General features: G+C 63.7%; 2 protein-coding genes across 6 annotated transcripts; both read right to left on the bottom strand.

Moving 5' to 3' along the window:
- Nucleotides 1–130: 130 nt before the first annotated feature.
- On the bottom strand, nt 131–4481 carry CBX8 (chromobox 8). Of its 2 annotated transcripts, none has more exons than XM_065035161.1 (5): nt 4323–4481; nt 3837–3880; nt 3580–3645; nt 3415–3505; nt 131–3242 (listed from the first exon to the last, which is right to left on the bottom strand). In XM_065035161.1, exons 1-5 carry the CDS (start codon nt 4389–4391, stop codon nt 2403–2405), a joined length of 1110 nt encoding a protein of 369 aa, XP_064891233.1. In that variant the 5' UTR covers nt 4392–4481; the 3' UTR covers nt 131–2402. The 2 variants fall into 2 exon arrangements, with proteins under 2 accessions (XP_064891233.1, XP_064891234.1); XM_065035162.1 differs by having other exon boundaries at nt 3415–3481; nt 4323–4480.
- A 17462-nt stretch (nt 4482–21943) lies between these two features.
- On the bottom strand, nt 21944–26650 carry CBX4 (chromobox 4). Of its 4 annotated transcripts, XM_065035157.1 has the most exons (5): nt 26381–26642; nt 26254–26297; nt 25435–25500; nt 24718–24784; nt 21944–24195 (listed from the first exon to the last, which is right to left on the bottom strand). In XM_065035157.1, exons 1-5 carry the CDS (start codon nt 26447–26449, stop codon nt 22861–22863), a joined length of 1581 nt encoding a protein of 526 aa, XP_064891229.1. In that variant the 5' UTR covers nt 26450–26642; the 3' UTR covers nt 21944–22860. The 4 variants fall into 4 exon arrangements, with proteins under 4 accessions (XP_064891229.1, XP_064891232.1, XP_064891230.1 ...); XM_065035160.1 differs by lacking the exon at nt 24718–24784 and having other exon boundaries at nt 26381–26649; XM_065035158.1 differs by lacking the exon at nt 26254–26297 and having other exon boundaries at nt 26381–26644.
- Nucleotides 26651–27988: the final 1338 nt, after the last annotated feature.

Genomic DNA, 27988 nt, shown 5'->3' with positions numbered 1-27988 from the left:
CCCGCCTGCCCACGCTAGGGGAGAGTCCACCCGCCCCGTCGGGATCCCGTCTCCCACACCGCGATGCTCCCGGGCACCCCCTGGCCTCACGCCCCCCTCATCCCAGGGCCACAAGGGAAGACAGACACGATTCTATTTACAAAGTATATATTTAAACTCACATAAAAAGCAGGTCTCATATGGACATTCACGGCTGGCAGAAGACACGTAGATAAGCTTCACTTCTGAGACTGAGATTTAGCCAAATCGTTTTTGTACAAGTCTTAGATTTAAATAATTCACGCACACAGACCCACACACACACACTCAGTATATACGTCGCTATGTACATACACACATATAAACCCACATGTATGTTTTGCTCCATATACACGCGTGTCGGGACGCACACGTACACACAGGGCTGGAGTAAAGCACACGCGATCCCAACCGTGTCTGGCAGGACAGAGCGCGGCTCCGAGCTTTCCACAGCGGAGCATCTTCCAGCCTTGGCACAGCGGCAGCGGGAGGACGGGCCCTCTGACAGCACATGGCCCATGGCAGCTGCCCCTGGGCACCAGCACCAAAACCAGCACATTGGAACTTCATACAAACCAAGTTAAAAAAATCTCAGTTTTACAAAATATGCTGAAAAAAAATTAAAAAAGGCAAAACCAAATAAACACAGAAAAAAAAAATAAAAACAAACCAAACAAAAATCCAGAACTCACAGCCATGGCTCCCTCTGTACAGCCCCCAGAGCATCCTCCTGCTGGGCCGGCTGACAAAGGTCCCAAGAGTAGGATGGAGAATGGACTGAGCAAGGGCCCCGTGTGCTTTCACCCCCAGGAGCTCGGCCGGGGAGGAGGGACAAAGGGGACCTGGCCCAGCCCGGGGACACTGCCGGACAGATTTGTGCTTTCCAACCCACAGTGATGCTCAGAGCAACGTGTCAGGACCAAGACACCTGCTCCAGCCCAACCGAACATCAGCCCTGGGGAAGGTCCCGCTGCACATCCAGGCTGAGCAGGGTGGGGGGGCCGCAGCCCCAGGGCGGCTGCTCAACCCAGCCAGGGAACCCCTGCACGTTGTTCGGAGCCATGGAGCCCATGGCCATGCCCGGCCAGGGGAGTGGCGGCAGGGTCCTCCACCCCAGGAGAAACATCACGGGCAAATAACCCACAAAACGGCACCCGAGTCAGCGGGGCTGCTCGCACACGGGACTCCTTTGCCTTTTGGCTATTGTTTAACTGGCAGAAGAAAACGGAAATATTTATTGTCTTTGAATGCATAAAGGTGGCTCTGGGATTTGTCAGAGATGTGGATATGACAAAATACTTTCTCTGGAGTCTTCCAGCAGTCTGAAGGGAACTGTGTTCGGGGACAAAAATATTAATAATTCACTTTCTCTAGTGCTCTAAAGCATCTAACCAGGGGCAGCGACACGCTGCCCTCCAACCTGCCGCCACTGCAGGACTGTAAGCAGGGCGGGTATGATTCTTCTGTTTTAAGTGGGTGGGGGAACAGAATCAAGCGACCAGACAAAATGAAAACGGATTCTCAGCTCAGTCCCATCTCCCACAACGGCTACGACAACTCTATTAAAGTGCATTTCAGTATCACCCCTCTCGGAATCTTACACACACAAACCTCCTCTTCCTCCACAAGAAAAGGTAATTCAAGTTAATACTCCACTAGAACAGTTTTAGCCTTTTTATGGATTTCTGCTTTTCCCCACTCCGACTCTGTAACAACATCATATCTTTTCGTTAGACTGGAAACACCCCATCCCCAACAATACTGCAAATTCAAGTGCTCACTTTAACTGTCAAGGGCAACAGTTCTGGATACAGCACACTTGATTGTACAAGCAACACCTTATATCACAATCAAGAAATCAGGGCACACTGCCCTCCGAGGGAGCAGCCCGTCCCCCTCCACCATCCATAGCATCATAGGAAAAATAACACCTTAAAAAAACCCAGACCATAATGAGCTGTGAACATCGTTCGTTATGCACACCGGCTCCTGCAACAGATGCGTGAACTCTGTTAGTTCTCAGTTTTATTGTCCTTTCCAAGAGCAACTGAGCAGTCACTGTTGTCTCCATTTAAATAAAACAACTCAGAGTTGAAATATATATAGATATATATATAAGCATTTTTTCTTAAATAACATATTTACATCTAATAGAAAATATAACTCTAGAGATAATCTTTCCAACGAAATGTAAGACATGGAAAACAAAAAAAAAAAACAAAACCAAAAAGAATGAGTTAATGGATTTGTGACAGTTTCTAAATCCTTTCCAGGAAAAAAAAAGAAAAAAAAAGAAAAAAAAAAGCAAAGCGGGGGCCCCCGAGCTCTACCCAAGCTGCTGGCTGGAGGCGAGCGAGGAAAATCCAGCACCACCTCGGCCAAACTCATCGCTTCTCTTTAAAGAATCCTTGGTCCGTGCTGCTCTCCTTGATGGTGACGGTCAAAAAGTTAGAGGTCACGTCAGTTACCACCACCTTCTCCAGGTTGTTGAGGGAGGGGCTCCAGGACTCCTCCTCGGGGTCCCCCAGGATCCTGGACACGGGGATCCTGGCGATGAGGGACGGCCGCCCCGCCTGGCCCCCCACGCCATCGCGGTACAGGCTGCCCACGGCGCCCGGGCTCACCGCGCCATGCAGGAGCTTGGGCCCACCGGGGTCCAGCCCCCCCTGGCCCTTGGGGTCCAGAAAGTCCGCCCGGTGCTTGGCCAGCCGGGGCGGGTACGTCTCGGCGGCTCCCAGCTTGGCACCCACCTCGGCCCGGTTGGGGCCGGGCAGCGCGCTGGGGAGGTCGGGGTCCTGCCGCCTGGCCAGCTGGATGACGCTGTGTCCCGAGCCAAACTTGGCCACCCCCGCTGCCGCCTCCTCCATCTTCCTGGCCTTCAGGTAGTCCCCCACCTTGTCCCCCGGGTCCCCCAGTTTCCTCTTGGAGGCATCCAGAGTCTCCGACAGGTCCTTGTAAAGCTCCTTCCTGGGCTTCGGGCCTCTCTTTTTCGGGGTCTCGCCGGGTTTCTCCTCCACGCGGATCACCCGGTCGCGGATGCTGTCTGCCTTGGGGGTGCTGGTGCTGGAGCTGCTCTGGGGAGCCAGGGCTATGTTTCTCAGTCCTTCCCTTGCCCGGGACGTGGAGCCCAGCTCCTGGGGGGACCTGCCGGGATACGGCACCCGGATCCCCCTGGAAGAGTCACTGCGGAATTCGTAGGTTTTGGCTTTTGCTTTTGCCTGGGCCTGCAAGGAAGATAAATCAACCAGTGACTTTATTATCCAGCCATCCAGCTGCATAATTACAACTTACAAGACAAGAGGCCGCCTTCGCGAGGAGCATCCTCCGCAGGCACCGAGAGGGACCCGCTCCCCGCGGCTCGCAGCCCTGGCCGGCACAGGGCACCAGCCTCCTTACCTTCAGCAGGAAGGTTTTGGGCTTGGGGCCTCGCTTTTTGGGCCCGTAAAGCTCCATTTCTCGCTCCCTAGAGGTGTTAAAAAAACCAAAGCTTCAATTCAGCATAGCTACGAGACAGCAACATATTTACAAGCACAACAGCTACTGCTAGCAAAGGCCTTGTACCTTTCCTCAAAGGCTGCGAGCAGCCGGGCATCCAGGATGTTTTCCTCGGGTTCCCAAGTGCTGTACCTGGGGGGGGGGCACAGAGAGAGGGAATGGCATGAGGACCCAGAAACACAAAAAATAAATCAAATTAAGAATACGGGGCATAAAGGAAAGGACTCAAGTTTCCCTTCCACTACAATGGAGCACTGGGCTGCAGCGAGCAACCTCCTCCCAGCTCCCGGCTGCAGAACCCTACGGACAAACGGCCGACTTACTTCTGAGACCAGCCCTTCCATTTTACGAGATATTCCATGCGCCCCTGCAGATGCAAAGAGAAAAATAAATATGCATGGAGGGAAGCCGCGATAAGCGCCCGCAACAAAGATACGCCGGCAATTCCACGCGTGCAACAGACACGCGCCCGCGGCGTGTATCAAAACCACGCAAAACACGCAAGGGAGGGGGAAAGGGAGCGCGGGAGGGGGCGGGGGGAAGCAACAAAAAAAAAAAATCATAATGATTTTTTAGAAACCCGCAGGGGGTGCGCAGCCCGGCGGGCGGGCAGGCAGAGCGCAGACACCCGCCCCGCCGGCGGGGAGCGCCCGGGCATGCGGCGGGGAGAAAGAGCCGCCCCCAGCGGGCGCCCAGCCGCAACCGGGCCGGGGCCGGCGGGGCCGCCGCAGCGGCGGCGGGGCCGGGAAGCGGGGAGAGGGCGCGGGGCCGGGGAGGGGGGCGCGGGGCCGGCCGGGGGGGACACCTACTTTGCGGATGCGGCGCTTGAGCAGGGCCTCGGCCGCGAAGACGCGCTCCCCGACGGCCGAGAGCTCCATGTTTACGGGGCCGCTCGCAGCACACAGGCAGCCGCCAGCGCAGCCCAGACCATAATACTCCGCCCGCTGACGTCAGCGCCGCGGCCCCCCCCCCCCGCCGCCCCCCCGCACTTGTTGCTGGCGGAGCGGGTGGAATATTCCGCCCGCGCCGCATTGGCTCGCGCCGCCGCCCCGCCCCGCGACGTGCGCAGCGTCCCGATGAGCGGGGGCGGGGCCGCGCGGGGGGGCGGAGGGGGCGGGATGCCACGCCCAGCCACGCCCTCCAGGCCACGCCCCGCTCCGGAGGTGGGGGGGGCGGCCCCGGCGAAGCGGGGGGGGCGGCGGAGGCTACAGAGGGGACCGGAGCACAAAGGCGCCCCGGGAGCGCGGGGAGGCGCTGCCGCCGCCGCCAGCTCCCGCGGCCCCGTGGACGGGGCGGGCCGGGCCTCCGCCAGCACCTGGTGGCCCGGCCCGGTTGCGGGTGCTCGGACAAAGGGACCGCTGTCAGAGGCGGGAGCGCTCACGCACAAACCGGCCCGACCACCGTGGGTCACCCCCGCCGGCTGTGACGACCGTCAACGGAGGGACGCGGTCCCGCGAGCCGCTCGGCGCCGCTGCTCCTGCGGGACTGCGAATCCTTCCCGGCGGCGCGGACAGTACCGCACGCCGGAGCTCAGCGCCTCCGGTTTCATCGCGCCGGCAGCCTCCGGCTCTGCTCGCCGGGGGGCGGAGGGGTGGCCCCACGCGGGATGTGTTCCCTCCTCGTGTTACGTGTCAGCAAAGCGGCGGGATAGCGCGGGTGGCACTGAGGGGCTGCCAGCCGGTACCGGGACCCCCCGGCCTGCTTCTGCCGCTCCCCCCGTCGCACGGCGTCTCGCCCGGGAGCCGTCGCCTTCTCCTGCAGCGACTCCTTCCCCAAGGCGGCCACAGGAGACCGAGACACGCGCGTCGTGTCGACAGGTCCAGCCCCGGGGGCCCAGAGATCCCAAGGGACGGGTCCCCCGCCCGCAGACGAACGAGGTCCCAAACCGCCCCCCCCCCGCTTCGTGGGAGGCTCCGAGGGGGCCTAGAAGCACTTCAGCACGTCCCGCGGACTGAGGCCGTTCCCGAGCCCGGGGGCAGCAGAACCGCCCGGGGCTGCCCCGCGAGTGGGACCCGCAGCACCACGGCCCGGTGCTGAGTGGGCGTCTGAGGCCTCGTCCACGCGGGACAAGGCCAGGCGAGGCCTCTCGTGGAGCTCCCCCCCCCCCCCCGCCTCCCACTTTCGTCTGCGAAGGAGTTCGAAGCCGAGGGGGAGCTGCCCTCGGCGGCCTCCGCGCTCACGCGTGAGACCCCACGGACGACTCGCGGGGTGAGTGGGCCTGGCCTTCGCCGGCAGAGCCCTCCCTCCCTCCCTCGACCGCTGGCCGAGGTGAAACCGCACTCACGGGAGGAGGCGGAAGATTTCCACCCCGCGACTTTCGTGGGCTCCTTGCCCCACGCCTCCAGCCCCGCGTGTTTTGCTCGGCGTGGAGAGCGGCGCGGGTGCGGAGGGGCCGGATGGGGGGAGCGCACCCCCCACGCTCTCTGGGTCTCCGGAGAGCGGAGTCCCAGGGAGATTTTCGTTAATGTCGAATTAATCGTTGTTAATTAAGGCAGGTCGCGGGGCGGCTGCTGAATTGGCGTGGACGTGGTCGCCCGGATCCCGCTCCAGGAAAGGTGTCGCGCAGCAAAGAGACCCGAGCGGATGGTGCGCAACGCCCGGCCGGGGAGCCGAGAGACCGGGGGGTGGCGGATCGTCCTCCCTGGCCGGCGATGCCGCCGCCCCAGCCTCGCTCTGCTGCTCGGGATTCCGGGGTAGCGTCCGCAGAGGCGCAGGGGGGGCCGAGCGGGGCCCATCCCCGTGGCCACAGGGGTGCTACAGTCCGGGGAACGGGGTGTTTGCCCCGCACCTTCGCTGCCGGTGTCGCTGGTGCAGGTGGAAAGCACGGGCTCGCGGCCGAACCCCCCGCACCGATGCTGCACGGAAGCCCCGAAGGGCTGTGGAGCTCCCGGCTGAGCAGCCGCTTCTGCCCCGTCGCCTGCGCTGAGCTACATGTCTCCGCGGAGCCCCATGGCCACGCGTGGGGGGAGAGGGGAGAGGCGGCAGCTGTAGCTGCCTCCCGAGCGGCCGTCAGAGCAGGGAATCGGTCCATCCTCCGCCGTGACCCACGAGGGACCCGCGTGGGGCTTGGTTCCCCGTTGCAGTGCGGGGGGGCAGGGAGAAGGAGAGACGCAAACGAGAACGGCGCGGGGGAAAGCAGCGAAGAGTAACCACCGCTGCGTGGAGGTCCAGCTGGAGCCCCCTGGCCGTGGGCGAGCCAGGGCCAGGACTGTGGCGGGTCGTGGGGGTCTTGGCCCGGAAGGAGAAGCGGGACGGAGCCGCCCCGGCGCCGCGGAACGAGACAGCGGCGGGCGGGTCCGTTCCCGACTCTCCTAGGCAATTCTTCCCGCTGCTGGAGGGGCCCCGAGACCCCCTCGCCCGGGGCCGGCGGCGCTGCGGGAGCCCCTTCCGCCCGGCCGAGCCATCGGCAACAGGAGCGGAGCCCGAACACGCGCCACCCCCCACGCTCACCAGGTCAACGGCAGAAGGTGCCTGGCCGCCCCACGGGCTCTCGGCCGGAGGGAGCCGCTCGCCCCTGTGTACCCTCCGCCCCCGCCGGCCCCGTCCGGCCCCGGCTCTACCCCGGGGTCCCGGGGCTCAGCCCTGACTCGGGGACGGTCCGGCCCGGCGCAGGCGTGTGCCGCCGCTGCAAATACCGTTTCAGCCCATTTGACCCCAAATCCGCCTCTCGGTCGCGGGATCTGCGCTTCCCCAGCCCGGACTCGTGCGATGAGCTCCTCCGGGCTCAGCCGGCCGCCGCGGAGCAGAGTGTCCGGCTCCCCCCTCGTTTCTCACTGTGCGGGGGCTTCCACGGCTGTGAGCTTTGCAACGAAACCGGGGAGCTACTGCCCTTCCTGGGGCCGCGCGTGGGAGCGGCGGGGCGACCGCGCGTATCCGAGCGCGGCTGCGCCGGGGGCGGCTGCGGGGCGCGGGGCAGCTGGCTCCAACCCAGCCACCGGTACGGCGGGTCTCCGCGCCGCAGCCGGGCTCTTCCCCGCGGCTTCCCGTGCGCTCCGGTGACGGTTCTGCTACACCCCACGGATACACGCGCCCGAGACGGCTAGAATCCAGCTGAGCGCCCGGTCCTGCTCGTTTCCCCGAGCGGCCGAAGATGTCGGTGCCGGTCGGAGACAAGTCTACGCCATGGTCGCTTTCCCCCATGTCCCCTTCTCCTGGGCGACCCGAGCACAGCCCCAGTGCTGCGATCATTGGGGGACAACGGGGACAGACCAAGCCGGCCCCTCGGCAGAGTCCCAGCGTTTGTGAATCCCCGAGCGGACTCTGCGGCCGGGACGGAATTGGTGTCCCGGGAGCGTTGTCCTTCAGCCCGGCCGGGCTGTGAGTATCGGCGGGCACGGCAGAGCGCGCCCCGGAGCTCACTTCCACGCGAGCTCCCTCACGTGCATGTACACCCCGCACCCCCCAGGCGACCAGTCCGGGTTTCCCGCCCTCGCCGCCCGGTTCTGCTTCGGGTTTCTCCCGGCTCGGTCCCGTTCCCGAGCCGGGCGGGAAAACAATTCCCTCCATCGCAGCTGAACGTAGCCGGGATGAGCCTCGGGATAAATCCTCATCCCCCGGACCGGTGTCGGGCTGTCCAGGCGGGACAGGCGCGGATCCAGGGACCCCACGGCACTGACGGCCCCCGCCAGCCCCCGGTTCTGCCCCGGGCTGGGGGCAGCGCGGCCGCCGGCACGCTTTCTTTTCGTTTCCGAGCAGCTCGGGGCGAAGCCGGGAGCCAACGACTGGCCCCGAGCTGCGGCACCTGCACCCCACTCGGAAATGGGCAGCCCAGGCAGGACCGCCCCACCCGGGACCGGGGGCGTGGCCAGAGACGAGGCCATAAATGGAGTTGCGGTCACACGTGGGCTCGCTGCACGCGGGACCGCCTGGTCCGCGTTTCCCACCTCTTTCCCCTGGGGCACGGCTCTGCCGTGCGCCCTGGCCCTCGGCATCCCCCGGTGCCGCCGAGGTTGCTGCCCGGAGCGTGGGGACATTCCGGTCCGGAAGGGGGATCTCAAGGGGTGTCCTGACTGCGGTGCCCCCGCGGGGCTGCTCCTTCGCACTCCCACCAGCCCAAGAATTCTCGTGCGATAAAGTTTTGATGTCGACGTGCTTGACATCGAAGCCTTCCTCCCCGTCTTCCTCGAGCTCCGGCCAAAGCCCTCCCCGTCCCGTTGCCCGGTGTTGCTGTCGTTCTCCCGGGGCTCGGGATGGAGCAGCCACGACAGCGCTCGGTCCCCTGCGGGACACGCTCCGCGGAGCCTCCGTGTCTGGGGATCACTCCTGGGCTGCGCTGGCCAGACCACACCGAAAACCCTGGCTCGGGCCGGGGCATTGGGGTCCTGGGCAGGGCCGCTTCCCCCTGCCCCGATGTTTCGTTATCTCCCTGTTGCCAGGTTATGGGCAGCCAGCGAGAACACCGCTCTGCGGGGGTGCAGCCACCGCCGCGGCCGGTCCGGGGCCGGACCCACCATCGCTGCAGGATCGAGCCGAGCATCCTCCTTGGTGCAGCCGGGCCCGGGCCGGCGGTGCTGAAGGACAGGGGACTGAACCCCGTCTGCCACCCTCCGGCCCGGCCCGGCTACCGGGGGCGAATGCGGGGAACGGCGGACGCGGCCCAGGCTCGTCCCCAGGGTGCCGTACGGCAGCGCTACGCTTCCCGGCGCGGCCCCGCCGGCCCGATTAATTCCAGGTGCTTTCCATAGGTGGCACCGTCCTACTGGAAATGGCAGCTGCGTCCGCCGCGCAGCCTGCGGTGCTCCCGCCGCCCCCGTGGGACACTGCCGCCCTCTCCGCCCCGGGAAGCCTCCACGCACCGCGGGTTCAGGAGGGCGAAGCGCCCGCAGGAGGTATCGGGGCGGTGCGGGGGATATCCACTCCACGGTCCCCTCGGAGGCGAGCAGACGCCGTCCTGCCCCGGACCACACGCCCGCGAACTGTCCGAGGGTGTCCAGCGTCGACACTATGAATGGGAGCGGCCCCACGCGTATCCCCACAGCCACTGTTACAGCCCCTCCAGCAGCGCACGGGGCGGAGGGCAAGCTCCGAGCACACACCTTGCTCCTGCAAGGTTGAGCGGCAGAGTCCTCTCCCGCGTCCCACTGCCGAGAGCGCCCGCGGGGAGCCCTGAGCTCCCACGCCAAAGCTCCCACTCCCCGTTTTTCCAGGCGTGCCGACACTCAGCGAGAGTCGCTCGCCGCCTTCGGCCCCGGGGCCGCCCGTCCGCAGCTCTGCGGGTTGCACCGAAATCCCGGCGCGAGAAAAAGGCTGCTCCCGGGGACGAGGCGGGGGGGTCGCCGCTTTATCGCCCCGCTCCAGGCTGCAAGCACTCTGCACAAAAGACCTTTTGTTTCCGGGGTTTCTGAATTTGCTGATTATCTGTAGGAACATAAACACGAGATGTTTGCAGAGCGGGGAGAAGGAGGAACCGACACAAGAACTGCGTCGGGCGGGTAAACCCAAATGTTTTTGGAAGAACCCCCCTGTCTAATCAATGCGGGTCCGTCCCGGCCACGCTGCTGCCCGCGTCGGTGTCGCGCTGCTTGGCCCGCAAGGACGGCAGAAGGATGAACCTGCTCCCTGGCGGCTCCGTCTGCAGAGGCCACGGAAGCGCCACGAGTGGGTGGGGACCACCCGACGGCCCCACCGGGGCAGAACGGACCGCCCTGCCGGCCCCCGCGGCGCCGGTGGCGGCGGTCCGCGCCGGGGAAGATCTCAGCGGGGATATATGTGGCAAATGACATGACAAGGTGTGCGACGGGAACGGCCTGGCCTGGCCATTGCCCCGTCCTCGCCGCTGCCCCGCCCGCGCGCGGCCCCGCCACTCCGCTTTTAACAAAAGCAATTAGAGATGAAACGCGGTCCATTTGCATTCCGTCTAATGACCGGCGGCGGCTTCCCCCGGGCGGGGGCGGCATCTGCGGCGGGCCCAGCCCGGTCCCTCTTCCCTCCCCTCCCCGCCCCGTCCCGCCCCTCCCACCGCCCTGGCCCCGCCCACTCCGCACAAGGTAGATGCTCTATTTAGGTTCATGCCCTTATATGGCGATGAGCGCGGCGCCCCGCGGACGGCGCGCACCATATAAGGAAGCGGTACCAGAGCCCGGGGTGAGCTGGTGAGCGCTCATTGGCCCGGCGGTATCGCAGCAACCGGCTCTCGCGAGTGGAACGGTCCCGCGCCCCCCGGGGACGGAGCTGACACCTCCGCTCGCACGGGTGACCCCTGACGGGACCTCCCTCCGTGTGCCCCCTTGCCGAGACCCCTCCGTCTCCCCCGAGCCCCGGCGCCACCTCGCTGTCCGTTCCCGCTCGGGGGTCCCGGCCGGGCCGCCCCGCCGCACGCTGCGGGAGGAGGGGGCGCAGAGCCGTCTTCCGTGGGTACCGACGGCACGCAGAAGCTCAGGGCGCTCCCGAAATGCGGCGGGACCACCGGTCCCTGCCCTGTCTCGGTGGCTGCAACGAGGGTCAGGCAGCAGATCCGGTCCGTTCCACCCGCGGTGGAGCACCCGGCGCGGCAAAACGCCTTCCCATGTCCATCCGCCACGGTGCGGACCGGCAGCGACAGCCCGTCCCAACCCCCGGGGCGCTCTCCCGTGAGGGGAGGATCACCCCAGCCCCGCTCTCGCTCTCGCGTTTTTGGGACGCCCTCTCAACCGCGAAAACCACCGGCGGGGAGCGAACCGCTGGGTACGCGAGAAAGAGGCATCGCAGCCGCCAGCCGCGCACCCACGCGCGCCCGCTCCAGCCCCACGGACAGGCGCCGGGGGGCGGCCGCCGTAGCGAGCCGGAGGCTGCGACACGGCGCAGGGCAGAGGAGTCGAGTTTTCGTTGCGGTCTCGCAGCGGAGCCGCTGCTGTGCCCGAGCCGCGTCCCCCCGCCCACGGTCCCGCCTCGGTTTTATTCTATTTATTTATGTTTTATTTTACACCGACCACAAAACCGGGCATTGCGGGAACGGCTGTGCGGAGGGGGGCACCTCCGGCGAGGCGGGTCAGGGAGGGACGGGGCCAGCCCCTCCGCCGCGCTGTTCCCGGGCTCGGAGCCGCTCTGCCCTCTGCCTCGGCGGGCACCGGGCGGGGGCTGCCGGCACGTGCTGTCCCGGTGCCGGGGCGGGCCGGGCGCGATCGGGCGGGCTGACCCGCGCCCCCCGCCGCGCCGCAGGTGAGGCCTCGCCGGGGACGCTCCGCGCCTGTCACCGGGCCCCGCCGCGGGCTTCGCTCCGGCCGCCCCCCGCGCCTCCTGCCCGGCGCTCCCCGGGGGAAGTGCGGCCGGCGGGGAGGGCTGCGACGCTTCCTTGCCGTGTCTCCCCCCCACCATGGCAGGATTCAGCGGGCTCCGCCGAGCAGCCATTTTCTGCAGCTGCTTCTCCACCGGAGCTCTGCCGGGCGGTGGGGCCAGGCGGCGGCACAGCCCGGGGGGGGCCCCTGCCCCGCTGTCTGCCGCCAGCACGGACGTCCCGAGCCCGGCCAGGCGGTGCCGGGGGTCGGCGGGGCTGCGCTGCAGGGCTCGCCGTGACAATCCCACCGGTTCCCCGCCATTTTGTTACCGTGCTGGCGTTTTCCCAAAGCAGAGACAGAGCGGGAGCCTTGGGAACGGGCCCCCGTTGTGCCGGGGCGGGTGGCCCCTCCGGCCCGGGACCCCGGTCCCCTCCGCCCGCGCGGCGCCGCACCTGGCAGCGGGGCAGGTCCCGGGACGCCCGGCCGCCGGCGGCTCCTTTGCACCGGGATCGCCCCGCTCCCCTTTGCGACCCGCGAGTCGTGGCTGTCTGGGTCCACGCAGGACGCGGTCACGCGGGGCTAGCACATGTCTCTGGGTCTCTGTCCCCAGGCGAGGGAGTCCGTAGTGCAATCACCAGCCTCCCTTCCTGATGGGCCGGAGTCCCGGGGCTGCTCGCCTCCCTCCGCCCTCCCCACGGGCAGCGCAAGTGCCTCGACGACCGTGGGGACCGTACTGTCGGGGAGGCTCCCTCTCGGGGCCGGACCGTCCGGTGCAGCTCCGTTCAGCCCTGCCCGGTCCAGGTGGCGGCATCGACTCCCCGCAGGACCAACCCAAACGCCCTCGCGGGAAGCCCGTGGGCGCGACTCCGGTTAGCGTGTGGTCCACGCGAGTCCGGGCGACTCGGCGGGACGGACAGCATGGCCAGCCAGGCGGGGAGGTCGGCGCGGGGGAGAGAGGCAGCCGGGACGCACCGCGGGGCTGTGCCGGGGGTGAGGGTCCGGCTGGGCAGGACGGCGGCTGCCCCGACGGCGTGGGCCGGTCCCTCCATCCGCGTGGGGTTGATGAACGTCGACGACAAACCCCGACTAGGGGACGCAGTGTGGTGGGTGCGTGTCCCCCCCCTCACGGCTGCATTCCGGGGCGGGGGGGGGCACGACGTGGAAGACTCGAGAGCGGCGGCGGCGGAAGATGCCCCGTGCAATCGGCAGTGGAGCACGATGGGGTCGGTCCCTGTCCCGTGCTGGGCCTCTGGAGCCGAGCGGCGGCAGAGGGAGGAGAAGGGAGCGGGGAAGGAGCGGGCTCCTGCAGTGCTGCAATGCAGCGCCGCGCCGAGAGCCGAGCCCGCCGGCCCGGCAGCGCTCGCCGCCCCACCACTGCTGCAATGCGGGTGTGGGCACCGCGCAGCGCGGGCCGGGCCGAACCGGATCGGGCCGGGCCGGGCATCCCGTTCCCCGCCGGGCCGCCCCCCGTCCCAGTTGCGCCGGGTTTTGGCTCTCCCCCGCTTTCTCGCCCCCGTTTCGTTTTCCTCCCGCTCCTGCCGGCACCACAGGACGTTTCCTCCCGCGGCTGCACGCAGCCTCGGGTCCTCCCGTTCGCCCTGTGTTTGCCGAGGTGGGGGGCTCATCCTGCCCCCGGCGCTGGACGCCCGCGGGCCACCCCAGCAGGTCACACGGTCCCTCCCAAATCCTCGGCTTCCCGCTGCGGCTCCCCCCGACGCCGGGATCGCTGCGGAGCGCTGATCCGCTCCAGATTCTCCTGGGGGAAATTCCCCCTTCCCTACGTTACCTCCGGGCCGTCTCCGGGGACCCCCACCCTCTCCATCCTATGAATTGGTTCTTCGCCCCGTTCCCGCTCCCCCCTCCCGCGGTGCCGCTGCAAACAGGGTTGCAAGTCCCACGCGGGACACCGGGCGGGGCGTTCCACCTCTGCTCCGCTTCCCCGTGGTAGGCATCTGGCCCTGGGACACGCAGCGCCTGGAAGGGGGGAGCCCGAGGGGTCGGTGCGTGGTTTGTGCGGGCACGGCTGCCAGTGAGACACTCGAGTGACCTCCAGAGAAGGACTTAATCTCATAAAAATCACAGATAATAAAGATACAAACCAGGTAGGGCAAGACCGATGTCAGGGGTGCATAAAATATCGGGGTGCGGGACGGGGGGCGTTTTGAGACTGGGGGACCATTATAATCACCCACTGCCCGTCCCTGTCCCACAGGCTGTGGATTCTATGCCTTGCATTTCTGAATCCTGCTGTAGCAGCCTGAGGCTGAATGGCAGCGAATCTGTCAGAGCGATGCCAAGCAGCCTCGATTTTTGCCCTCCCACCTGGATTTTTTTCTGACGCGGTGAAAATGGCACCGCATTCCAGCTCCAGCTACTGCTGGTGCGGACTTCAGCCGCTGGATCCTAGTGTGTCTTCATTTACTAGATGAAAGCTCAGCTGAGTTCCTGAATTTCTTCCCTGTGTAGAGGTTTACGAGCTGATCAAAATGTCCTTAACCTTCCCTTGGAGACGTCAAGCCGCCCCAGTGCCCCCGGCTCCGCGGGCTCTCCACGCCCTCACGCCATCCCTCTGTCTCTTTTCCAACTCCTCTCCGATATTTCAATATCTCTTTTGAGCTACCGGAGACTGTGCTACACGCGAGAGCGGGCTCACCAGTGCCACACACCGAGGCAGTACCGCCAGCCTGCTCTGCCTTCCATTTCCCCTGCAAACACGAAGAATCCTCCCCGCTGGCGGTGCTGTCCCTGTCCCTGTCCCCTGCCCTGCCCCCGGCCCCGTGTGACAGCGCTCCGCGGAGGGCACGGCTGGACCCGGTGCCCGGCGGGGCCGAGAGAGCGGCGGGAGGCGGTGGCCCTTGCCCCGGAGGTCTGTGTTCGAGCTCCTCCGGGCAGGCTGCTCCCCGAAGAGGGACGGGGAAGGGGACAGAGCCCTCCTTGACCGCAAGCCCCGCACCGGGAGAGCGGCTCCCGGGCGGAATCCCCGCTCCTCCGAGCAGGTTCAGCCCTTGGCCTCCTCCTGCCCGTGCTCCCTCTCCACTTGCCAGCCCACCTCTCACCGCGGGGGGGGACGTCCCGTGGCCCCCGAGGGATGCTTCAGCCCTACGACCCCGCACCAAACGGCACCACGATGAGGCTGCCCCTCCGGTTACCGCATCGTTTTGTGATACAGCATCTCCCAGGGCACAGTCCCAGACCCTTCCGTGCGGATTCCCCGTGCCTTGGAAAAGCGGCTCGCACCGAGCCGTGCTCAGCACCCCGCCTGCCCACTCTCCCCAGCCCACACCCTCGAGGGTGCGGGTATTTACGGCCTCTCTGTGCCTTCTCCCTTCTCGGCGTTTTGCTCCCCGAGCACACGGGATGTTGCACCATGCAGCAAATCCTCAGTTACGGGGAACAGAGGTGCGCAAGACAAAGGTAAAATTGCTTTTCCAGGGAAACAAAAAAAGAGTTAAGCCTGTTAGTCCGACACCAGAAAAGACAATGCCACGTCCAGGACTTATCTGTCACACACTCAGGCGGGAGAAGGAAGGAATTCCTGTGATAATGCTCGTCTCTGCTCAGCCGTTGCTGCTGAACCACAAATTGCTGCTTGCAGCACAAACTATGGAAATGTGATACATTAGATTAGATGTCTTCTTGTTGGGTCTCTGCACTGCGTTTGCTAGGAGTTATTTCTGAGTCCTGAGAGTTAAAGCATCTTCAAGAAGCGGAGCACCAAACACTGGAAAAGTGGGTCTGCTTCAGGTTGCAGAAGGAGAAAAATGAAAAACACCAGGAAAGCAGATACCGTGGAACGAGTGAAGAATTTTTCAAAGCAGAGAGGGACACCCAGGGAGGGCTCTTCCCACCCCGGGTTAAAAATGGCTCAGGGTCAGGTTGAGCCCTTAAACTCCAGATAAGACACCATTCCGCCAGCCAGCCGGGGAGTCGCGGCACCCCGGGTGTCTGAGCACCACACCGCCTGCTCTGCACAGCCCCCCGTGCATCTCCCTGCTTCATCTGTTGCTGGCGACTTCATGTGGCAGAGGACTCAGGCGGAGGAAGGAGAGTGTCACGGCTGGACCCCACGCACGCAGAGGGCAGCGGCTGTAAAATACATTCCTGATGATAAAATGACGGTCTGGCTCCCACCGCACTGCAAATGGATGGGTACATGGAGGGACAACGTTTTTCAAGGCATGTGCAAATACTAACATATGCGAAAATTAACGTTTACTAGCATATGTGAAAATTACCATTTATTTTGTGCTTTGAGATGCTTCAGTGGCTCCCTGATACTGCACAAACCCTCTCTGTTCAAAGCTTATATTTGATATTTAAAAGAACCTGAACCTCCATATTTTCTAAACCAAAATCTACATTATTTCTTTTCTCAAATCCCTGGGATGTGAGCTCCGAAAAGCCCCACGAACAAGGACCTAGGGTGCGCGTTCCCCTCGGTGGCACCCGCGGCAGGGAGGGCGTCCTCCCTCGGGAAGCAGGAGATGGAGAAATACCAGTGCAGAGACCCAGAAATTCAGTGCCCAGAGAAGGGGAACCCCTCCCCGCCAAGCTCCATTTTCCGAACTGCCGGTGCCCAGGCTCACACAAAGGGCATTTTGCAGCTTCGCTGGCTGCCGGGGAGCGCTGCCCGCCGCTGCCCGCCCCCCGCGCCCGGTGCCGATCGCCTCCCCCTTTCCCAGCATGCCGTTTGGGGGGGTTAACCCTTGCCGCATGGCACAGCCCACGCCTGCAGCCGAGCGTGGCCATTTTAGCCCACCGCTCGCCGGCCCCCCCCGGCCCCGGGTCTGGCTCTCTAAAGGAGCCGGGCACAGATCCCGCCCCGCGGCTGGCGCGGCGGTGCCCACGCCGTGTGACACGGATCGCGGAGCATCAGCCCGGTCAGGGCTGGACCAGCCCGGCCCCCCGGCCATCCCCGCACCGGGCAGGAGGGAAAGGTCGAGTCCCAGTTTCATCCCCAGCCTCGGCTGCTCACAGCGCTCAGAGCAGCACGGGGTCTGCAATTTTCCATCTTTAGCTATATCCGAGAGGGAACTCTTGAAGTTCGGGTCATCCCGGTTTTCCCATTCTCGTGCTTCACAAGGGAAAGCAACCCAGTCCCTGTGCCGGGCAGCCCCGGGAGGGGAGTGCAGCAAACCCGAGTGGCCCAGGGCCCTGCTCCGGGCAACCCCTGTGCTGGGGCCGGCTGCTCGCTCTGGGAGATCCGGGCTGTAGCTCATTCCCGGCTGTTACCAACCACTGCCGTTCCTCATGTTGCAAATCCCAGGCTCGTCCCCGCTGCAGATGAAGATGGAGCTTCCAGTGGCTTCCCACAAGACCAAATGTTGCTCTACATTGGCACAACGAGAATTTATTCTCAGGGCAGCCTTTACAGCCAACATGAAAAACATGTTTGTTAAAACTTCATCAGCTCAGACCCTCCATTCAGACTACCTGGTAATGCATTCTATAATAATAGAGAAGTCTTTTACATTTATTTTCTGTACCTGTAGGACTTTTCTGCCCTGGCTGCTACAGCACAACAACAATACCTCCTGAAGGTTTAGGCTATTCCCTTCCTTACCTTGACCTAAGCACTTCTAACTAAAAAATGCTTACACCACAGAACCTGTGTCCACACTTGCACCATGGCAATGTATAAAGCCCCTGGAAAATCCCTGCCTTGTACCTGCAACCCCCTTTCCCAGAACCTCCCAGGGACAGAGAGCCAGTAACCCCAGCGACTTTACCTCAGTGACTTGGCTGGGTCAGGATCTGTCGTCCCAACAGGTGCCAGCGCCATCCCTTGCAAAAGGGTCCTGGTGTTTGATGGACATCCTGAGAGTTTGGCAGTTGGTGATTAAGTTTCCATCTCTCCCCACCCTTAAACCCCGTGGACCTGCTATCAGCAGGGTCGGCCAGGGACGGCAGGCGGCCCGGCGTGCCAAAGCCACGACTCCTGGGACTCGGGTGCTTCTCGCCAGGCTGTGCTGCATTGTACAGCGTGTTTTATATGCCTGCTCGTTCGACAAAAATAAATCTTCACGTTTGCAGTTTGCTTTAAACTACATCAAGGTGTCAGCTGAACTGACAGCTCCCTCTGAGAAATGACTGCAGTAGGTGCCGGCAAATTGCTCCCGGGTGAGCCTGGGATCTTGCCCTGTGATGGGAGATGCTGCCAGGGCCCAGCCCGAGGCGGGGACCCCGGCCACCCCCAGCCCCGCCAGTGCCTGCCCTGAGTTTCATCATTACAGAGACCCTTGTTTCGCTCCCACTTCCACCCAAAGGTCCGTCACGCAGTAACAGCCCTTCAGTGTCCACAGGATTTCAAGCGCTGGCACAGACCCACGGACGGTTCCTACTGGCAGCTCCACAACCAGGACCCTTGTTCCCTTCCAGCGGATGGCACAGTGCCTGCTGCAGCCACTACGGTCCCTCTCCCACGTCACCCAACCCTGTCCCACTCCCCTGACACTGCCCACGGCAACCACGGGGTCCCAGAAACTGAGCCCTCATCTCCTCCATCCAGCTTTTTGCTCACACGACCATTCTTCCTCAGCACACCGACGCTGCCCACGGCAGCTGCATTTGGGTCAGACAGCGCTGGTGGCAGCCGCCTTGTGACCACCTGACTTGCTTCATTTTGTCTTTAACGGGACTGTCCACAGCTCAGGGGGCAAGCGGGAGCTTCCCCGCACCCAGGGGCCTCTCGGGAGCTGCTCACTGAGGCTCTGGGAGCACCTGGAGGTGATCTGGGCTGTGCCCAGTTCTGCGGAGCCTTTTTCCTCTTCTGGTGAAAGCGTAAACAGAGCAGTGTCCTTGCAGCCATCTCCTCCCAACACAGATCTTGCATGAATCTGGGCTGAATCCAAATGATGTTATCTGTGGAGGAGACTGAGGATTTCCTACCGCCAGCCATTTGTGACTGGAAAAGTGGAGGCAGCCCAGCGGAACAGGAGAGGCGAGAGGGCTGGGGCTGAATGGGGAGGCCCCTCACATCGCTCTCACCCACCAGCCCCAGGTCTCACCCTCCCGCAGCTGCTCTCCCAGACACAGGGACACCAGCCCCGCCGAAAATCCAGCAAAACCCCTGGGTGGCAGATCTCTGCAATGACGGCCTGGAGCAGAAGCCCCCACCCACACACCAGCAAAAGCACAGAGTGCCCCGACTGCCGGGGAAACCCTCCGCAGAGCTCCTCTCGCATCCCCAGTCTGCATCTGAAAGTCCTCCGGTCCCCACAAGTCTCTTCCTCATCGCCATTAAAAGACATCAGCTCCACGTCATCTGCTCATTTAACATCCTTCTCCTTAACAGCATCCTCGCCCCAGAGATGTCACCTCTTCCCCAGGGCCCTCCCTGCCAGCTGCCCTGCGGCTGTTGCCTGGGGACGGGGTTTCCGTCCCCTCCTGGCGCCCAGCGAGGACCCCAGCCCAGCACTGGTGCAACACTGGCACCGCCACGCTGGGGAGGAGAACCTGAGAGCAGCTTTACAGCACAAATCTGCAGTCCCTCCTCTCAACACGTATAGATGGATCCATCAGACCCTTCAGAAGAGCTAAACCATGAATACACATTCTCCTTTTAAATCAACATATGTTTGTCTGGAATAAATCCAAACCAAGCAGAGGTTAACACATTCCCGGGAAATACATTAAATGTAGCACACACCGGTCTTCCTAATGGAGCGTGGTGATGCTCCATCTCATCCTGGATCTCTCTGATAACCATTGGAAGTCATAGTGGACTTCAGAGTAATTTGCTCAGTAACAGGCATTTAGCTTTGATGCACTTAATACGGAAAGAGAGCCGTATGAATAAGTAATTCATATCCTAAACACTTCATCCTTCCCAGCCAATTGGCACAGAGCAAGGGGAGGGTGTATCTTTCAAACCAGTAACTACTTATCACACCTTTCACTGCACAGGAAGCTGCTGGAGTTGTGATAAACATGATCAAACTATTAAACTAACAAATATCTGGCTGTGTGGTTTCCGGGAAATGGCGCCTCAAGCCAACCACAGCTGCTGCCGGCAGAGACGACGTTGTAGGTGCTTCTGCAGCTCACGGAGCGGCGGCGGGCGCGGGGGAGGAAGCGCAAAAAGCACACGCAGAGGAACACTGTTTCCTTAAAAATGGGCAACACAATACAATCCACTTTCTAAAACGTTAATGAGCTAAACTGTAAACCTGCAAACAGTTATTAATTACCAAGCGTCTCACACACCTACAGACCGGAGGAGGAAGCTGCTGACCCGCTCACGACAGCAGCGGCGATGCTCAGGCTCTGGCCAGGAGCCTGTAAACCCACGGTCGAAAGGCAAATCCCACCGTTTGTGAGAAACCCTGCGGGTTCCACCTGCCTTCGCGGGTAAAGCCCCGTTCTCCTCTTGCCGACGCGGGCCCGGCCCCGCTCCCGCACTGGCTCCCGCCGCTGTCTGTCGAGCCACACTTCCCCTTTCATAAATCACATTTCGCATTCTGAGCATGCGTCTCCTCTTCCATGCCATTTTTGTTTTCAGATAACCATTAGCCTAATTAATCAAGGGAAATGCATCATTTCTGATTGTCTGCTCTGCCAGCTAAGGCTGGGACAGCCCCAAACGCTTCCCAAAACACAACCCATCCCAGGGCATCCCCTGCACAGAGCGGGGTTCACCTGCCCCAGCACCTGCTCTCCAGCACCTCAGCTGCCCCTCGCACAGCCCCGCCGATGTGCGGAGCTGATTAAAACCCTCTCAAGATTCAGCACAGCTAACAGGCAAAATGTTGATTTTAATCATGGTTCACATATTTCCCCTTACTCCCTGTGCACACACCATCAGGTTTTTGGGGTCCCCATGCAGGCAGGTGAGAAATCACAAGCACTAACCGTATTGCACAAGTTTCCATTGACTTTGGAGCATCAACTGAAACCAGAGGTGAACCGAGCTGACAGTACTAACCTTGTCCACACCGAGTTTAACCAAATAGCTGGGATGGAGCCAGCTTCCTGGTGCGAGCTCCCAGAAGCTGTTCCCAGCATTGCATGAGCATGCGGAGTGGCAGACCTGAGCTACACCAGAACAAAGCCAACATCTGTGACAAGTATCCACAGTCAAGGTTGTTCCACTTGGGCACAAGCCTCCAGCTGAGCAAACGGCCTCCACACGCACAGTGGCTGCGTTTCCTCCCAGGCTGCCTCGGAAAAGCGCTCTGGCTCTGGCACAAGAACATCTGTAGACAAGACTCGGGCTGACACAGCTCACGCAGCGGCTCCTGCTGCAAACAAGCCCTGGCAGATGACACCTGGCTGGATGCTGCCCCACCTTTCTGCCACATAATCCCCAGGATTTACTAAGGAACATTTGCCAAGATGATTTTTGTATATATTTAAATAAAATGAAGCCTTGGAAGACTAGATTGCCCAAAAGTGAGTGGCATGAGGTGGGGTGGGTTATTTTGCCTTTGGGAGCAGCACTGCCCGGACAGACAGCTGCCACACCGCAGCAGGATCCAGAGCCCGGGCACCTCACCCACGGCTTCGGGTGGCTCTAGTGTCACAACTGCAGGGCCCACCTTAACCAAACCTATTAATTCTGCTTCTCACAAGCTTGAGCTCTTGTCCACACACTTAATGTGCCACCAATGACAGTATTTCAACTAACAGCTCTGAAAGAGAAATCAACTTCAAGCAAAAGCCCAAGACGAGCAAGGCCGGCAACTGGGGCCGTTTGGCAAGCCCAGGGTCCAGAGGGCAGTTACTGTCCAAGAACTCGGCTCTGCCAGGGAACACCACGGGGAATGCTGGGGCCCGAGCGCCGCAGCTGAGCCAGGGTTGCCACCTTCGCGTGAGCTGTCTGTAAAGAATGAGCCCCCTGCTGCACATTCAATGGCCTCCAGCAATTATTAATCTAGTTCAGGGATGTCCGCAGGCTCATGTCTGCCCTCGCTCCAGCAGCACCCGGCTCTGCGCAGCCCGTCTGCTTTGGAGAACCCCAGCCCTCAGCCCTGCCCGGCACTGCAGGGAAACACCGAACCGCCGGCTCCTATGGCCTCGCTGCCCACCTGGGCGGCAGCAGAAGACAGGGTGCCCTTGGCACTGCGGGCACCCCCCATCTGCACCTCTGGGGAAGATTCAGAAATATATCCCATCCACCGCACCTCAGAGCCCATTTTAACCTGCAGGTACCTGCTCTGGAGCAGCCCAGCCGCAGCCTGCCCACACAGGGACGCCTTCTGCCCGTCCGTATGCGGTAACAAACGCACTCCAAATCCCGGTAGCTTTTGTAGAGGTTTATAGTCCTTTGCAATGATTGCATGATACATTTCTTCCCCGTGCCACAGCCCTCGGACCAGGAAGCTCCTCTGGCAGCTCGCGCTCCACCTCCCAGCAGCTGGGCTTTGCAATTCGATCTACACTAGCTGCAGAACATCAAATGCACTTTCAACATCTCCATTTAATATTTACATTCAAGCAATTAATAATTGGAAGCTTATAGTTTAGACATTTCTAATAGCAGCAATTTCTATAATAGCTTGTTTAGCTTTAGATAACGATTTTTTTTTTTTTGCACATAGAAACACCACATGTGTACAGTATCAAAAAATATATACCAGGGATGGTCCTGCGGGTTGTAAGGAGGGCAAGGGGACAAGACTAACAAATGCTGAATGGTTAAAAAGGAGAACAGAAAATATTCATTTGATATAGTTTATAAGGTGATCTAGGGACTCCATAAATCTAGGCTTTATATTTCATTATATAAATACCTACAAATAAATATATTAGCGTGGTCAAAGAGTGACCAGCTTTCAGCTCAAACAATACATTTCAATAACACCACGTACAAACGGGAGCAAGAATCACTCGACAAGTTAGCACTGTTAAAATATAATACTATAACTCTGAGTAACTGGCGGGACCCATCCCCGCCTGTCCCGGTGCCCACGGTGCCGGGGAGCCCCCGACCGCAGGGCAGGAGCAGCGGCGAGGACACCCCCCATGGCAGGGACGGCCACCGTGCCCGGTCCTGTCCCGGTGTCCCCTTGGTGGGGACGGCAGGCTCGGCCGCCGCGGCGCGGGCAGGGGCACGCGGGCTCTGGGGAACGGGCACCAGTACCTTAGCGGGAGGCTGTGGGGCCGCGGGCCCCGGGGTGGGCAGGCAGCTCCCACAGGGAGCAGCCGCCGTCCCACCTCACACCGTCACATACTCCTTGAAGGTCACGGTCAGGCAGTTTGCGGTCACGTCTGTGATAATTATATTCCCAAAGAAGGGCTTGAATTCCTGCAGGGACTCACCCTCCTCCTCCTCCTCCTCTGCAGCCTCCTGGGGCTGCAGAGGCTCCATGGCCGGTTTCTCAGCGGGTGCTGGCGACACCTCCGGCTTCACCTGTGCCAGAGCCAGCTCGCCCTCCGCCCGCGGCTTCACGCAGCGCAAGTCTATGGGCTCGTCCAGGTCTGAATCCAGCAGGATGACCTCTGGCTGGGCGGGCGTGGGCGGCTCCGGCCGCTCCGGGGCTGGGGGGCTGAGGCAGGTGGGGGCGCTGACGCTGCGGGAGGTCAGGCGCTTCTTGCCCGGCTCCCGCTCCGCGTGCGGCTCCGACAGGCAGCGCTTCCGCGAGCCGGGGCTGGAGAGGTTCAGTCCCATGGAGGAAGGGTTGTGCTCACAGACGGGACCCAGGGACCAGGGCACAAGATCCGGCTTGGTGGTGAGCTGCAGAGGCTGCTCTGACGGAGGAAGGGGCAGCTCCTTGGGCAGGGGAGGTTTTGGGGGGCTTTCCTCGAGCTCTGCGGGGGGCTGCCGGCCCTCACCCTCTGCTTTGCTCAGGGCGTTGCTGCCCACCACTCTCTCCTCCCCTGGTTTCCTCCAAGGCTCCAGCTTCTCCTCCCCACCCTTCTTAGGAGTCCTCTCCTCCGCAGCCCGCTTTCGGGGCGGCTCCCCAGACTTGATCTTCACTGCCTGCATCCCATTCTCCATGTACTTGCTCATGACAATCACAATACGCCCGTTCTTGTTTTTGTTCTTGACGATCTTCATCTTGCCGCCAAGGCCATTGCTGGTCACCCTGTCCCTCGGGGGAGGCCCGCTACCACTAGACAGGTTCTTCTCAGCCCCATTCTTGCTCTCTGCAGTGAGGTTCTTGACCGGGCCCAGCAGGCTTTTGGCTGGGCCATGAGTCCACTTCTCCGGGTGGGTGACCAGGGGGCTCTTGTTGCTGTCCAAGCAGGCCTGGCTCTGCGGCTCCTTGCTGCTGTGCTGGTAATGGGGCTCATACATCTTGGGGTCCGGCTGGTAGTGGTGGTGCTTCTTGCTGTTCAGCTGGTAGTAATACTTCCCTTTGCTGTGGGACTGGTGCTTCATGCCGCTCTCTTTGCCATTGGGCTGGTACTGGTGGTGCTTCTTGCTGTTGAGTTCATACTGGTGCTGCTGGCTCTTGCCAGAGGAGCCGAGATCCAGCTTTGGCCTGGTGTCCACAGCAGGGTCCTGCAGCCCCGTGAGGATGTTCGAGCGGCGGGCGAAGGAGGGAAGCTGCAACACAAAGCCAAGGGCTGCAGTCAGGTAGAGCTGGGGAAGGAGATGCTGGTGCTCCGGCAGGTGCCGAAGGCTCCGGTGAAACGCCCGCCCCTCCCGCAGCTCTCCTCACTGGCTGCCGAGTCCTCGAGCAGGCAGCCCCAACCCACTCCAACTTACAGGCTGTGCATTGCTCCAGATTAATGAAGCAATGAAAAGAAGAAAAGCACCCTTCAATCAGCCGGTTGGGAACAGGGGCCAAGCAGGACCGTTGCTGCTGAGCTTGCGAGCAGCCTGCTAATGCTGCCCGGCCGCAGGCGCAGCGGGTCTGCTCTGCAGCCCCGAGGGGAAGGGGGGCTGGGATGGTGCAATGAGCTCAGCCCTGGGGCCTGGGGGTCCCCGGGGCATTGCGAGGCGCCCGGGCTGCATGCGCGGCTCCTCAGCATGATGAAACCCGCTGAAAGCAGCTCCCTGGGGACCAGGCCACGCTGGAAACAGGCTGCCCAGGAGCTGTGGAGCTGGGCTCTACAGCGCATTTACCTGCACAACCAGCGGCTTTGGCTTGGGCCCCCGCTTGCGGTATCCCATCAGCTGCTCCTGCCGCTCCCTGCGGGAACACAGAGTCACGGCGAGGCCTGAGTAGTGGCACACAGACCCCCCGGGGTGCACCCTTCCCTGCACCCCATTCATGGCAGCTCCCGTGGTGCCAGGGACCCTACCCGGGTGCAGCAAACTGGTGGGGGGTGGCAGGAGGGGAGCCGGGCCCCGCAGGTGCGGAGCTGCAGGTCAGGGGTCCTGCAGGAGGCGGTGGGACAGGGACGCGGCAGATTCGCAAAGGCAGGAGCCGCCTGGCGAGGCAACTTCCCTGCTCCACCTCCCCCTGCTGCAGCGAGGGGCTGAAGTTTACAGTTTGCGCCAAAATACTACAGGAAATAAATGCACGGAAAAAAAAAAAAGAGCAGAAAAAAAAAAAAAAAAGCAGAAGCCCGTCCAAGCGCAGCAGCAGCAGCGGCGCCGCCTCCCCACTCCAGGCATCGAATCCCCGGGCAGGCAGGAGCGCAAGGCGCGGCGTGGGGGGAGCGCGGCGCGGGGGACCTTGAACCGGAGGCGTCGCCCGGCGGCCCCGCGCCCCCGAGCCCGAGCCCGGCCCCGTCCCCGTCCCGCGCCCGCCCCCGGCTCCGTGACGCAGCTGCAATTGCCGGAGCGGGCGCGGGTGCCCGCCGCCCCTCCTGGCCCCCCACCCCGCCCGCCGCTCACCTGTTCTGGAAGGCGATGAGCAGCCGGGGGTCCAAGATGTTCTCCTCCGGCTCCCACGTGTTGTATCTTGCGAGAGGGGAGGAAAGCGGCCGTCAGCCGCAGGGCCCGGCCGGAGGGGCCGGGGTCCCGGGCAGGGCCGCCCCGCTGCTGGCCCGGAGCACTGGGCCCGCCCGGGAGAGGGTGTCCGGGGCTCGGGTCCCCGGGGAGGGGGATGGGCGGGAAAGCGGGGGGGCACGGGGACGAAACTGTTTATTTAGCGCAGTTATTATTCCGGAGGAATTCTAGGCATGTCATGATGAAATTTTCCAAATCCCTTTTCCCGGACCCAGGAAAGCAGCCGCGGCGCGGAGGAGGGACCCGGCCGCCGAGTCCGGAACAGCAACGCAGACCCCCTCCCCCGCGCCCCCCCGCCGGCACTGTCATGCAAACCCCAAATACTCCGCAGCCCGCAGCGGCCGCCCTGGCTCCGCGGCCGGTGCCTCCGCCTCCGCGGGCGGCTTTCGGGGGCCGCCCGCCCGCCGCGGGCTGCGGGGCGGCGCGGGTTATTTTTGCGGTTATTCCCCCCCTCCCCGGTTCTGCAATATGGAGCCCAGCTCCCGAGGAGGGAAAGGGGGAAGGAGCCATTTTCTGGTGCACATCAGCCGCCGCCTGCCCGCCTCGCTCGGCTACCGCCGCCGCTGCCGGGCCCCGAGGCCGCTTCTCGCCGCCCGCCCGCCCGCCGCCCCGGCCGGGGCCCTTCCCGGGGCGCCGAGAGCAGCGGAGCCCCCGCTGCCGGGCCGGGCCGCCCCAACCCCGTTGCCATCCCCGCTCGGTACTCACTTGGGCGACCATCCCCTCCATTTCACCAGGTACTCGACTCTGCCCTGCGGAGCGCGGGAGGCAAAGACACGGCGTCAGCTGGACCCGCCGGCCGGCCGCCCCCCGCCGCCGCCGCCGCCCTCCTCACCTTTCGGATCCGCTTCTTTTCGATGCTCTCCACCGCGAAGACATGCTCCCCTACCGCCGGCAGCTCCATGCTGCAGCCAGGAGGGGCCGGGCCGGGCGTCCGCGGCCGCCGCTACAGCCGAGCCGAGACGAGCTCTAGCTCCAGCAGCTCCCGCCACCGACCCGACAGACACTGAGCCCCGGCCGCCGCGGCACCGCAACCCGTGCAAATCCCGGAGCGAGACGTCAGGGAGGCGGCGCCTCCCGGGCCCGGCTGCCCGTCAACGGCGGGGCCGGGGGATTGGCGCAGACCTGCCGGGGAGCGAGGCGGGGAGGGGGCGGGCGAGGGCCGGGCAGGAGCAGCGCGGAGGGGGGAGGCGCGGGCAGCCCGGCCCCCGCCCCACGCGTGACTCAGCACAGCCCCCACGGGCCCCGCGGCGGGCGGCAGAGCCCGCGGGGCAGGTGCGCGACCAGCGCCGCCAGGGGGGCCGCCAGGAGGACGCACGGGGACGTCCGCACGGTGCTGGCGGGGTCCCGGAGCGGGGGACGAGACCCCGTGACGGCTCCACGCTGCGGGCTGCTCTGGGCCCACGACCCCGCACGGCCCGGGCCCGCCACTTTCTCCCGTGGGGCCCAGCCTGCAGCGGGAGGCGGGTGCGAGGGAGCGGCCCCGCGCACGGCCCGGCAGAGCCCTCGCCCCGCTGCCGGGTGCTGCGCTTCTCGGCGGGCCCTGAGGCTGCGGGGAGCCCGGGCTGGGTGCACCCAGCGGCGGGGACCCCCCGTTGCAAGATGGCCAGAGGGCCCGGGGGAGCGGGCCCAGGGCCTGGTGCAGGTGGCGGCAGCGGCGAGTTTCCCCCGCCCGGTGCCGGAAGCCGCAAGCAGCGGCGGCGTGCGGGGACCACGGGGACGCCGCGGAGAGCCCAGGATGGGCGGCTTCTTGTCTGAACGGATTAAGGGGAGCATACTGAGGCCCACGCATGTCCGTGCCACGGGTTGCCAGCGGGGGACCCTCAGCCGCCCTCGGCGCTGCTCCGGGAAATGTGGCGGTGCCGGAACGAAAAGGGACGTTCCCCCGGGCAGGTGGAGCGGGGCCGACCGTGTCCGCTGCCGCTCCGAGCCACGCCCCGGCCACAGGCCGACGCGGGGCGCGGACACGCGTGGGGCTGTTCCCGGCAGGGGGTGGTGCCTCGTGGAACCCCCAGACCCTCACGGGGATCTCAGCGCCCGGGGCTGAGCTCGGTTCCCGCAGGTGCGGGGCTGCGCCTCCGAGCCGCTGCCGGGGAAGGGGGACGCTCGGGGCGCCGTGGAGGGGACCCCGGCCAGGGCGAGACTGAAGCCACCACACCCGGTGCGCAGCCCCCGCCCGGGCTCTGCCGGCCCTCGGACGGGGCGGCCGGTTCCCGTGGAGCAGGGACTCCCGTGCCAGGGCTGCCCGCGGGGCTCCCGGTAACTCTTGCCGGGTGCGGGAGCGGCGGGGCTGAGCCCAAGCGGCACCGGGGCCCGGAGCGGCTCCTCTGCCGGCTGTCGGGAACCAGCTCCCGGTCTCCCCCGGGGCCGGTCCGTCCCCAGCCCGCCGCATCCCCGCGGCTCCGCCCGGTAGCCGTGTCCCCGGACGGGACGGCCGCGGCCG

Source organism: Columba livia, chromosome 18 (genome assembly GCF_036013475.1).
Source record: "Columba livia isolate bColLiv1 breed racing homer chromosome 18, bColLiv1.pat.W.v2, whole genome shotgun sequence".
NCBI lineage: Eukaryota > Metazoa > Chordata > Aves > Columbiformes > Columbidae > Columba > Columba livia.
Note: the sequence above shows the minus strand (reverse complement) of the source record. Positions and strands in the feature narration are given on the sequence as shown.

Bases quoted from the DNA above. Each gene is read 5' to 3' on its own strand.
- CBX8 (XM_065035161.1), bottom strand. From the start codon at position 4,391: ATGGAGCTCTCGGCCGTCGGGGAGCGCGTCTTCGCGGCCGAGGCCCTG. The intron at 3,881-4,322 runs GTAGGTGTCCCC...TTGCATCTGCAG, and splicing joins TCAAGCGCCGCATCCGCAAA to GGGCGCATGGAATATCTCGT. The intron at 3,506-3,579 runs GTACAAGGCCTT...GCTGAATTGAAG, and splicing joins CTCGCAGCCTTTGAGGAAAG to CTTTGGTTTTTTTAACACCT.
- CBX4 (XM_065035157.1), bottom strand. From the start codon at position 26,449: ATGGAGCTGCCGGCGGTAGGGGAGCATGTCTTCGCGGTGGAGAGCATC. The intron at 26,298-26,380 runs GTGAGGAGGGCG...CGCGCTCCGCAG, and splicing joins AAAAGAAGCGGATCCGAAAG to GGCAGAGTCGAGTACCTGGT. The intron at 24,785-25,434 runs GTGAGCGGCGGG...GTGTTCCCGCAG, and splicing joins CTCATCGCCTTCCAGAACAG to GGAGCGGCAGGAGCAGCTGA.